The sequence below is a fragment of the Geotrypetes seraphini genome, chromosome 14 (genome assembly GCF_902459505.1).
Source record: "Geotrypetes seraphini chromosome 14, aGeoSer1.1, whole genome shotgun sequence".
In the NCBI taxonomy this organism is placed as follows: domain Eukaryota; kingdom Metazoa; phylum Chordata; class Amphibia; order Gymnophiona; family Dermophiidae; genus Geotrypetes; species Geotrypetes seraphini.
The window spans coordinates 72,755,227-72,768,383 of NC_047097.1; the positions used below are offsets into that span (position 1 = coordinate 72,755,227).

The 13,157-nt window shown below is 43.8% G+C and overlaps 1 protein-coding gene across 1 annotated transcript in view; it reads right to left on the minus strand.

Annotated features, from left to right (window-relative positions):
• IGDCC3 (immunoglobulin superfamily DCC subclass member 3) overlaps positions 1-13,157 on the minus strand; it is a 108,082-nt gene that overhangs the window by 19,752 nt on the left and 75,173 nt on the right. The window contains exon 7 of the mRNA XM_033920129.1: positions 9,319-9,484. Coding sequence (XP_033776020.1) covers positions 9,319-9,484 — 166 coding nt within the window. The remainder of the gene's footprint in view (positions 1-9,318; positions 9,485-13,157) is intronic.

A 13,157-nucleotide genomic window follows, 5' to 3' on the forward strand; every position in this document is an offset into this window, starting at 1 on the left:
TTAAATGGTTTAACTACAGCCTCAACGAAATGATAATATTATAGTTATTTTTCTTATGTACTTTAGTTTTTAATTCATTCTTCCTTCTCCTATGTTTTCTGCTATGTACTCTAGTCTTAATTATATGTGAACCGAGTCGAGCTCCACTGGGAGATGACCCGGAATATAAACCAAAGATTAGATTAGATTCCCGTGAAGGCTTGAGTTAAATTTAAATTTGGCTGTCTCAGGCTTGGCTCCTACCTAGTTATCAAAATTATTTTCTTTTGTTCAATCTAAGTGTCCACGTGGTTCACAATGTCTCTTTAATTTTCCATCTATCAAAGGCTGTCATTATAAAAAAATACCATCAATGTTTGCTTTCTTGTTTTGCTTGTCTTGCAAAACACTTGCAAACCAAGTTACTTGCAATCTAAGGTTTTACTGTATAGACAATTAGAGACATGAATTCAGGTTTCGCTAAGAATAGCTGAATCATGAGGGTCTCCTGTAGCAGAGTTTAGAATGTTTCTTCCATGGCATTTATTCTATAAAATCTTAACAGTTATATCGCAGAAGGCCGAAGATCTAAAAATATATTTCTTTGACTGATATTAGGGTATATCTATGAATTGAAGTTGATGTGTGAATATCTGTATACCTGAAAGAATTAAGGGCCTCTTCTCCCTTGAAAAGAGGAGACATGATCGAAACATTCAAGATAATGAAGGGAATAGACTTAGTAGATAAAGACAGGTTGTTCACCCTCTCCAAGGTGGAGAGAACGAGAGGGCACTCTCTAAAGTTTAAAGGGGATACATTCCGTACGAATGTAAGGAAGTTCTTCTTCACCCAGAGAGTGGTGGAAAACTGGAACGCTCTTCCGGAGTCTGTCATAGGGGAAACACCCTCCAGGGATTCAAGACAAAGTTGGACAAGTTCCTGCTGAACCGGAACGTACGCAGGTAGGGCTAGTCTCAGTTAGGGCGCTGGTCTTTGACCAAGGGCTGCCGTGTGAGCAGACTGCTGAGCACGATGGACCCCGGGTCTGACCCAGCAGCGGCAGTTCTTATGTTTTACTAAGCTGCATAGCGCGGGTTTAGCGCACGCTAAAAACGCTTTCGCAGCTTAGTAAAAGGAGCCCTAAGTGTTGATTGATAGTCTGAAATATTGACCATGGCAGGTCCTTTGGTTTCTTTAGTAAAATCTGGCGTCTCTGTTATTAGTCTTCAGCTTTTGTTTCATCGGCGGCCACGTCACTGTTTCTTTGGTACAACTGTAAACAAAACAGAGCGGGAGTTAATAATCATAGCTCTCTTCTTAGAATGACTGGATGGGCCATGCAGGTCTTCTCTGCCCTCATTTACAGAACGTTGCTTTTAGGATGAAAAAAAGGCCCCTCTGGGTAAAACTTTGCCTTTTTTCTTCTCTGTCAATTTCCCCCAATTTCTCTTGTGATGTTCCAGTCCATAAACTCTCCTACTCCACAGCTGTTTTTCAGTCAGTGGACGCTTGTCCCGTAAACTTGTCCACAGCTGGTTTCTGCTTCTTAAACATAAGCCTGACATCTTGGGCAGCTTCAGAACAGATTCTTGGGTTTTTTTCTGGAAACGCAGCTGCCTGGTGCTTCTCTGTATCCTGCCTTTATGGGTGAGAAGAATTAAACATGCCAGTAACCTCAGCTTACCTGAACCGCTCTGTAAGCAAGTCTCCTTAAAGAACTTTAAAGCCCTACTGAAGACACATTTTAGAGATTATGGTGCCTTGATCTCTCTTGAATGCCTGGTTATAGATTTTTAAGTTTTTCATTTGTATGTGTGCTCTTTATGATTGATAACTTTTCTTTTTTAGCCTCTTCTTATCTTGATTTTAGAAAACGGATAAAAACTCAATTATTCAATAGGGTCTTAAATGCATTTTTACAATTTTATCTTTTATTCTTTGTAAAATTTTCCACTCTCTTTTACATTGCATGTATTTCTTTCCATTGTATGCCTTCTAATTTGTTGAATTTTTATCTAAATAACTTGTACTGTTTGTATCATGTTCAATTTGTTGTGAACCACCTAGAACTTTTGGGTATGGCAGTATATAAAAATAAATTTATTATTATTATTATTTTAGATGGACTTCATTTTCTGAGTTTTTGTTTTTATTGTGATATGTACGAGGGTGGCTTGAAAAGTTTGGTTAAAAAAAAAAAAAAAAAAAACCAAGTTACGTAAGGGACCCCTTAGCTACGTCTAAGATAAATGACGTTGTTTAAGATTTGCTTGTTTGCCAAAATTAAGGCAAGAAAAAAGATAAAAAGAAAAAATATGTTTCAGAAATTGATTGAAAAAATCAGATGCTATGACTGGACAGTGAGCTTCGCGAGGGGAGCAAACGCTCCCATTAGAGCTTCATATCTCTGAGCATATAGGAGCAGTATCAATCAATAACTGTTCTCATATTGATTACTTCAATAAGATAGGAGTGAGTTTTTTGTTTTGTCCTATTATAAATGAATATAGGCTATTTCACTGAGGTAACCAACAAGGTGGCCCGTCTAGTTCAGGGTCAAAAAGCTATTTGCTGAATATTTATGCTTCCAGAAGGGTCTACAAAACACATGTGGCAAAGATTAGAGCTCCGTGCATTACAACCACTGAAGCAGAGAGGATAAATGCACTTATAACGCAGGAGGAAATTAGATAAACTAGAAGCAAACTCAAATTACATACAACTTCAGGTCCAGATCAAGCAGGATAAGAAAAAAAAAAAAGAAGGAAAGATAAGTACTTCATAATTCTTTATCCTAAAAGAAAAATTTAATGAAAATTTTAATGAAAAACTGACCTGTTGAAGATGTTGATAAAGAGTTAGTATTTATGCTATAAAATCTTAACGGTTATATCGCAGAAGGCTGAAGATCTAAAAACAGTTTTTCTTTGACTGATATTAGGGTATATCTATGAATTGAAGTTGATGGTCCATATTTTGGCCTATTGCCTGCCATCAGGGATCAAGAGCTGGCTCCTAAATATAAAATTTCTAGCAACGAAGATCCAATATATGGAAACAGTGTAGTGCCATTCTAACTGGGCTAGCTGGTAAACAAGACTAAGAACGTTATAATGCCCCTGTGATTTCACCTGGAGTATTGCATTCAATTCTGGGCTCCTTATCAAGAAAGATATATCGGCACTAGAAAAGGTTCAAAGAAGAGCGAACAAGATAGTAAAGGGGATAGAACTCCTCTTGTATGAGGAAAGACTAAAACGGTTAGGGCTCTTCATGAGGCTTCCTGGGGGAGATAGGATTGAAGTCTAAAAAATCCTCAGTGCAGTAGAACGAGTACAAGTGGATCGATTTTTCGCTCCATCAAAAATTACAAAGACTAGGGGACACTCAAAATACTTTTAAAACCAATAGGAGGAATTTATTTTTTTTTTTTTTACTCAGAGAATAGATAAGCTCTGGAGCGCATTGCCAGAGGTTGTGGTAAGAATGGTAGCGTAGCTGGTTTTAAGAAAGGTTTGGAGAAAGTTCCTGGAAGAAAAGTGCATAGTCTGTTATTGAGAAAAACATGGGTGAAAGCCACTGCTTGCCCTGGATCAGTGGCATGGAATGTTGCTACTATTTGGGGTTTTTGCCAGGTACTTGTGACCTGGATTGGCCACCGTGAAGACAGGATACTGGGCTAAATGGAACCTTGGTCTGACCCAATAAGGCTATTCTTATGAGGACAGACAGAGACATCTGGGTTTTACTTCCATTAATCTGTTCTTTTTCTGGAGTCATTTGGTAACCCTAAGCTCTGGCTCAAACTGTAAGCTAAGTAAACCTTTTTAGCTCCCTTCTTGTGCAACTTTATTTGACGCCTTATGTGATATACGTCTGTCTGTCTGTAGCTGGCCCTGGTTCATTTTTTGTCAACGAAACCCTAGGCTCCAGCTCCAGTGAACCCTCTTTGGCTGTGGCAGCAAGACCTGATCAGATGTAAAAAATCTCTTTGCTGGAGAACTTGCTTATACCTGGAGGGACAGTGTTACTAGGCCACACAGCAAGAGAAAAGATGAGGCCTCAAACCAAACAGGTTTCAGAGAAAGAAATTCCAGGAGGCACAAGCGGGGAGATGAGATTCACATTCCTCAGCCATCTCCTGGGTCACAGACCATCAACATGATTGATTTCTGTGGAACTGGAGGTCACACTTTATGACCTGGGCCTTGGCTTTATCCAGAAGGGATGGGAACGGCACAAAGACACTAATGGGCTGCTCCCCCCACCAGAATGTGAGGCAAAAGATGGAGAGATTAATGGGGACGGGCTTATTTTCCACTGGTTCTAGGTGGTGTGTTTTCAGTGCAATGAATCATAATGGAAGTAACATCCGTGTAGTTTTGATTAAAACATCTCAATATAACCTAGTACTCATCAAAATCATTACTTGTACATCGCTTAAGGTAAAGACAGTAGGTCTCGGCTTAAACTTCTGGCTCCAAAAGCCATCACAGAGGTAAAAAATGCCTTTTTACAATCCCTAGAGATAAAATCTTTGCTTAGCCCTAATTTACACCAGTGTTTTCCACAGGATCCTGGTAAATCTGCCACTGAGATCAACCATGTATCCCAGCTGAAAAACAAGGCAGCCGAAGCAGCTTCTGAGGTTGTTGGTGGGGAAACTGCTAAAAACAGTGGCAGGACAAAAAAACGAGATCACAGAGCCAAAAAGATCACACCTGAGCCTTAGCAGCTGCCAAGAGCAGTAGCCCAAGACATATAGAAACCTTAACTATCAGTTTGTAAAAACAATCTTCCTGGAAAATCAATATTTCCACTCTTTCTGCCAAAGGGATGCCAGTCTTTTCTCCTCACTGTTATAACAATAGAATCATGATGGCAGATAAAGGCCAAATGGCTCATCCGCAGCATCCACTATCTCCTCCTCTCCCTATTGGCTAAGGCTCATAACACCTGCATTATGAGGTCATAGAGCTTTATGGTTATAGAAACATGATGGCAGATAAAGGCCAAATGGCCCATCCGCAGCATCCACTATCTCTTCCTCTCCTTATTGGCTAAGGCTCTTAACATTTGCATCTCCTCTCCCTATTGGCTAAGGCTCTTGACATTTGCATCTCCTCTCCCTATAGGCTAAGGCTCTTTACACCTGCATTGTGATGTCATTGAACTTTATGGTTATAGAAGCATGATGGCAGATAAAGGCCAAATGGGTCATCCGCAGCATCCACCATCTCCTCCTCTCCCCATTGGCTAAGGCTCTTAACATTTGCATCTCCTCTTCCTATTGGCTAAGGCTCTTTACACCTGCATTGTGATGTCATTGAACTTTATGGTTATAGAAACATAGGAACACTATGGCAGATAAAGGCCAAATGGGCCATCCAGTCTGGCCATCCGCAGAATCCACTATCTCCTCCTCTCCCTATTGGCTAAGGCTCTTAACATTTGCATCTCCTCTTCCTATAGGCTAAGGCTCTTTACACCTGCATTGTGAGGTCATAGGGCTTTATGGTTATAGAAACATAATGGCAGATAAAGGCCAAATGGCCCATCCAGTCTGCCCTTCTGCAGCATTCTCTGTCTCCTTATCTCCCTAAGAGAACCCACATGCCTGTCCCACACTTTCTTGAATTCAGACACGGTCTCTGTCTCTACCACCTCTACTATGGGAGACTATTCCACGCATATACCCTACCATCCTTTCTGTAAAAGAGTATTTCCTTAGATTACTCCTGAGCCTATCACCTCTTAACCCCATCCTATGCCCTCACATTCTGGCATTTTCCTTCATTTGAAAGAGACTCACCTCCTGTACGTTGATGCCACGGAGACATGGTAGCTTAGCAATGTGTTCCTCTCAACGGGACAGTCCTCAAGCCCAAGACCACTGCCCCCTTCTGGTGGGCAAGGCACAGTCAAGCTGATCTCACCACACCCTGCCTGCGCATCACAGACTCATTGTTACACAATCATCATATTCAGCCCAAATAATAACTGGATATATTCTTACGGCAGTTTTAACCCTTGCTATGCATTGCATTTTATCTCTGAAATTTCACCTATTGACATGGCATGAACTGCTTCATGTTATCAGCTGCACTGAGTGATAAATTACCATGCATTAACTGCACCACATGGTCCATGCCTATTCCCCACTCCATTCCATGTTTACCTGCTAATATGGGAATTCGTGTGCACTAAGGAACAGATTTACAAAAATAGTGACCAGAGTTAGGCATCGGGATGATCCAGATTAAGCTGCTATTTTGGAAAAGGTGCTCTGCATAAAATGCATTTTGTGCCTCACATTGCGTACAATTTTAAGAAGATGTAAACAGGATGGAGTCAGTCCAGAGGAAGGCTATGAAAATGGTGCGTGGCCTTTGTCAAAGAAACTGAAGAAACCGGGAGAGTGGGTGAATAAATGGCAGATGAAGTTTAATGTAGAGAAATGCAAAGTCTTGCATGTAGGACACAGAAACCCGATGTATAGCTATACGATGGGGGGGCTGGTAATGGGTGAGTGTAGTCTTGAGAAAGACTTAGGGGTAATGGTAGACAGATCAATGAAGCCGTCGGCGCGGTGTGCAGCGGCCTCAAAAAAGGTGAACAGAATGCTAGATATAATCAAGAAGGGTATTACAACCAGAACGGCAGAAGTTATCCTGCCGCTAAATCGGGCAATGGTGCGCCCGCATCTGGAGTACTACGTCCAATTCTGGTCGCCATACCTTAAGAAGGATATGGCGATACTCGAGAGGGTTCAGAGGAGAACGACGCGACTGATAAAGGGTATGGAAAACCTAACATATGCCAAAAGATTGGAGAATCTGGGCCTTTCCCTTGGAGAAGCGGAAGCTTAGAGGGGACATGATAAAGACTTACAAGATCATGAAGGGCATAGAGAAAGTGGAGAGGGACAGATTTTTCTAAATTTTGAAAAATACAAGAACAAGGGGGCATTCGGAAAAGTTAAGAGGGGACAGATTCAGAACCAATACTAGGAAGTTCTTCTTCACCCAGAGGGTGGTGGACACCTGGAATGCGCTTCCAGAGGGTGTGATACGACTGAGTACGCTACAGGGTTTCAAGAAGGGTTTGGATGAATTCCTGAAGGATAAAGGGGATTGAAGGGTATAGATAGAGGACTGGATGATTTCCAGAAGGAAAAGGGGATTGGGAGGTACTGATAGAGAATTCTATGTAGGTCCTTGACCTGATGGGCCGCCACGCGGGCGGGATGGACCTCTGGTCTGACCCAGCAGAGGCACTGCTTATGTCCTTATAAGGCATATGGGGACACTTAAAGATCTCAGTATGCGTACTTTGGACGAAAGGCGGGGAAGGAGAAAGATGATAGAGACGTTTAAATATCTGCATGGACTAAGTACACATGAGGTGAGTCTCTTTCAATTTAAAGGAAAATCTGGAATAAGGGGAGCATAGGATGAAGGTGATAGAGGAGAGATTCAGAAGTAACCTCAGAACCTATTTTTTCACAGAAAGGGTGGTGAATGTATCCAAAAGGCTTGGGAGCATGGATTCGTGAGAGAAAGCCAACACGGATTCAATCAGGAAAATCTTGCCTCACCAATCTACTGCATGTGGATAAAGGTGAACCGGTTGATATTGTGATAAATGATCAAAGGGATGGGGAAAGGCTGAAGCGTCTGGGGCTCAGGGTCTGTAAAATACTGAGTGGAGTGGAATCGCTTGTTTACTCTTTCTAAAAATACTAGGCCTAGCGGGCAAGTAATGAAGGTGTAAATCGTATTCATTTCGTTTCCTATCCCGTTGTCCGGGTTACAGGATAAACATACATAATATACACTTAACAGGTTACAATTTGCACAAGTGTGCGATACGAGTTTTAATCCTAACTTGATAAAAACTTGTATCGTAAACGTGTACAGAAATTTTGTATGTTAAACCATTCTGAGCTCTTTGGGGACAACGGTCTAGAAAACGAATGGAATAAATTGGCAGCTAGACCTTCTTTCCACGGTAGCAGCCAGAGACACCCCCGTTTGAAAGGAAAACGAAAAGCATGAACAAGGCCCACCTTCTGAACAGTCGGCGAGTCCATGAGGCTTCCTGGATCTCATAGAAAAACCAGAAACATGCGTTCAATCATACGAGACCAGAAGGGAAGATGTTTTCAATCACAAGATCAGAGAAAAGCAGAGAGACCTCGATAATAAATGCAAGCCTGCTTCTGGAGCCTAAAGCAGATAAGCTCAAGCCAAGCCTTTTCCCAAAGGGAGGGGAACGTGGAACAGGACCGAAAGCTGCAAAGTGCGGAGGGGGCTGAGGCAGGACGCTGCGCTGCTTGATTTTCCTGCACTAATCTTGTACCTATTAAGCGGAAATGCAGCAAGCTAAAACGATGTGCCGTGGCCAAGCAAAACCTATGCAAATCACTGCTTTGAAACCTGCTAAAACCTGAGTGCTTAATCCTCACTAGTTCATGGCTGGCAACTTGGGAAAAGAGGGTGATCTGAGGTAACGTGCGCTACCACCACCCAAGGCACTTACACCCCTCCCCACAGGAACTCCATTTCCACGTCCCCGTGCGTTTTGTCGCTGTTCCTATCCATGTCTCATTCCTGTAAGCTCCGCCTTGACCGCACAAGCCTCGAACACTTATAATTTTCAAGTGTTTGAGGCTTGTGCAGATGAGGACGGAGCAGAGACAGGAAAAGAACTCTCCAGGATGGGAAAATGAGTTCCCGTGGGGACAGGGAAAATTTATCCCCATGTTATTCTCTAGTGTGGACCCATGAGCAAGGGTGGGTCAGGGGGTATGGACCTTGGCAAGGCATAGGTGGATCAAGGGATGCGGGCTTCAGGCGGGCATAGGTAGGTCGGGAGTACAGAACTGGGTGTTTTAGGGAATGTGGACCTGGCAGGGGCATAAGCGGATCAGGGGGATGGATCTGTAAGGGGTGTAGGTGGGTCAGGGGGTTTGGACCCTTAAGGGGCATGGGCGGGTTAGGGATGTGGGCGGGGCTTAAGTGGATCAGGGGATGTGGGCTTGGGAAGGGCACAGGCAGGTCAGGGAGTGTCCTGCATTTACTATAAATTAGAGTACTCAGGGTGTGCACTGGCATCAGCCTTTGACCTACCTTTAAGGGAGCTGTAGAGAATTAACCCCTAAAGGGCCAATATCCAGCTTGTAGCGATGTGTAGTTTTTTAGCTGCCACCGGCAGTATTCCCAGATTTTTATTTTTTTTTTACACCTTTTCCTTCTGCAAAGGCAGTTAACTAGCCTTGAGGGATGAACACTAAGGAAGGGCAGGAAAGCAGAATCTGGAAGAGCATCTCCTTACCTGTTGTTATTCTTCAGTTTGATGTGGTCGCTGGTCTCCAGTTTCTGTCCGTTCTTCAGCCAGGTTAGCTGAGGAGGGGGCTCACCCTGGGCTAGGCAGGTAAAGATGGCAGTGGTCCCAACAGGCCTGGAAATGGATTGGGGGTGCTGTACAAATTCCGCAGGGGCTGCCAGGGGGAGGAAAAAGAAACACTCAGATGCAGAGAAGGCAAAGAAAGACATCCCAAACCTATCACTGGGAGACATCACTAGAGTTACCCTGGAGAAAAAGTGTAAGGTATGTGTGGGGGGGGAGGGGTCCCTGCTACCAGGAATGTCTCACGTATGATCTATTATGATTTCTTTTGCTGAATTTTAAGGAGGCAGCGGAAGCGTATCATCCTGATTTTAATCCAAATTTCCACGATTTTACATGGTGCAGCACAGAATATACAGACTCCTGACGAAGATATAGGCTGCTGAAACATGGTCTGTGTTGGGTCCTTAGTACATCCACTCATCTGCATTTTCTTGCTTCATTTTTTTATATAGAGTTGTTTAAAAAAAATGATTTTATTTTGGTTATTTGTGTCTTTTCCATTTTTGATTTGACTTTGGTGGTTTGTTTTTCTGGTCTTCCTTCTTTCTACTTGACCTTCTACCAGTCTAGCAATGCAGGGTGATCCTGTGTCAGATCCTGCATAATCTCCATCCAAAATTCACCCAGGGGGGTCTGGAGCTTGTGCTGATGCTCAAGACCCTGCATCGGCCACAATGGGTCTTCTTTAAATGCTGACGGCTGCTTATGGCACATGTGGGAGGGGAGCAATACCCCCCCCACACACTCCCCCAATCAGGACCCTCAGCTCGATCCAGCATGTCATGTGGGGCCTGCAGTGGTAATCATATCACTGCTGACCGGCTGGTTAGGGGCTGACCATGAAGAGGCAATATCCAGGAGACTCTCATAACCATTTAAATCATTTTGAATATCGGGTCTGACATTTTCAGTAACCCATGGCTAGCTAAATTTACACTCATTTTTGGTTTCAGTCTAGCTGTTGGATCACAGCTGAAAATTCACCTAAACCTAGGCAGCTCTGTGGAAGTGGCTAAGTTTCTCCACTGGACTCTGGGAAAGGTTATTTTTAACAGTGTCCAATTCAGGTGCCTGGAAATAAAGAAGTGGCCTTTAAGCACAGGGAGACACGTGACTACCAGAGTGTTTTCACGAGTAGACCTCAAGGGATGGGCTGGTTGACGATAAGGGCCCAGAAAGGATAGACAAGTTTTCTTTTTCAGGGACGCTTTCGAAACCTGAGAACCAAATACGGGCAATGTCAAGCATCTTCTCTTTCTCCTTTCCATTAACCACGATCAAACTTAATCCTCAGCTTTGCTTTGGGTTTAGCCAAACCCCTCCTAATTGTCCTTCCCCTTTTTTCCTGATCGCTGAGTCAGTCTAGTTTGTCCACAAGTTACATTTTTTAAGGCGGTTCGTCCACTAAGGATAACTTCGTTGTTCGTGTTCCCTCCAGTACGCGGATGTCTTTACAAGTGCATATCAGGCTGCTAGTTGGGATTCGGAACTGTGTATTTTGTTTGCTTCTTCGATTTCATGTAGGCATTTCCGAAAACTATTAAAGACATCTCTTCTTTTAAAATTCTTAGGAACGTGTAAAGCGCATCGACCTGGAAGGTATTGCGGTCTAGAAATGTATTTTAATGTACATGTGATTGTGTCCCCCTATTTTTATGTATTGTACATCGCTTAGAAAAATTGATAAGCGTTTGCATCAAATTTTAAATAAAACTTGAAACCAATTTGCATATTAAACCAACTTGTTTTGATCTTTTCCTAATCCCTGTCTTGAATAGATTGTAAGCTCTGTCCAGCAGTGTACGTCCCGGGCGTCTACTAGTAGCAAGTGATTTCTAGGCCTGCTTCCTCCCCCCCCCCATTCTCTTAGCACTTTACCCAGGCCCCACCCCTCTTCCATCTGAACCAAAGGATCCCAAGCCGGAGACATTCCTATGAAGAGATCAAAGGAGGCTAAAGAGAGCCCAGAGAAAGAGCCCAAAGCCAGCAGTGATAGAGCAGGAGAATAGCTCTGGGCTTTGCAAAGGCCTCTCCGTAGGATCTGCATTAATTGGGAGGAGGGAGGTGAGAAAGGACCCTATGAAGACTGGGGGCGGGTCCCACTTCAAAAGCCAATTGTTCAGCTTGGGAGCAGCGCTTTGTTTCCTGGGACTCAGCCGTTCCCTTTTCAGGGCAGAAGCTTTGTTCCTTGGACAGTCTCTGCCTGTCCCTCTCAGCTCTCCTGGCCCCATATGGTTTACACTTAATGGGACTCGCAGGTCACCCATTACAGGCACTGAAGGCTGTTTAATGGAGCCATCCACCTGGAAACAAGAGTCTTCCCCAGTAAAAGGGTCCTTGAGGGCAGCCGGAATCATTTCATCTGTGGAAACTGAGAGCAGCTGAAGGGTACCCTGGAAAGGTTCTGAGGAGCCCCAGTGCCAAATGGGTTCCTCCGGGCCTGTTAGGAAGCCCAAGGACCACTTCTGCTTTCCGAGTGAGACTACAGGAGCTGTCTCTCACACTAATAAATTCCTTCACGTGGTCAGTCCTTTTCCCTCACTCCCCTTTTCTTATGCCTTTTATTGAGTTAAATCGAGCTCCCATCACTTCTTCAGGATCCTAAACCATATGGCATCGCTGCCAGCCTCCCCCCCCCACTCATGAGATAGGGGGGGCAACAGAAACGTTGAGTGCAGAGCCAGGCTTTACAAAACAGTGTTGCAGATATATAGGACAAACCTGGAGCAGGAATGCAGGAAGGGTTCCAGCTGTGGACAAGTGAACAGCTGGAGTGGTGTTTGCACCAGTTGAACTGTCAAACTTGGAAAAATGCATTGCTAAAGAGGAGGTGGCAGTGCATTTGGGGGAAACAGAGGGGGTGCATGCGTGTGTTTCTGTGGCTGATGGGTGCGCATGGCTCTGTGTGCTTGTGTGTACATGTGTGGCTGTGTATGTGTACGCATGGCTGTGTGCGTCTGTGTACATGCGAGTTCCTATGTGTGGCTTTGTGTGTGTGCGTTTGGGTGCATCTGATCCTGTGTGTGGATGTGTTTGCATGACTTTCTGCTTGTAGCTCTGTATGGTGCATGTCTGTGTATGTGTGCCTTTGTGTACGTATGTGTATGCAGGTGTGGCTGTGCATGTGGCACTGTGTGGGAGCATGCGTGTAAGTGTGCATGTATGCATATGTGTGTGGCTTTGAGCAGGTGTGTGCATTTAGCCCTGTGTGCATGCATTTGCGTGGCTGCATGTGATTGAGTGTGAATGTGCACTTATTAGGCAGGTTTTTCCCAAACTTGTTTTATCCAATTCCTTATATTTTTATTCCTGGGGGAATTCTGTGCATAAAAATTTTAAATTCTGCAAAACAATGTTGAATATTTTGTGCACAGTTCAAATTCTTTGTTCTTAACACGTCATTTTTGTCTGACCCTTCTGCGATACTTCTCAAACAATTTCAATCCTTACCTAACATGAACCTCTTCCCCCCCCCCCCAGAAATCTCTCTATCTCAAAGAACCCCTCACCCTGGTACACACATCCATAGTTCTCTCTGGAACTCCCTTTACCCCCCCCAGTAAACACACAGCTGTCTCTCAATCCTCCCGCCCCTTGCAAGTTTAGAAATCTACATAGGAAGAGGAAGGGCACCCCCCTTTTTGGATTTTCGTATCCTTTCCGGTTCGCTTCCTGCACTAAGAGTTCCGAGTTAGCATGCTTTCCCCACTTTTTCATATCCTTTGAACTTGTTACTGAATTAGGAACATGTGAATGATCAC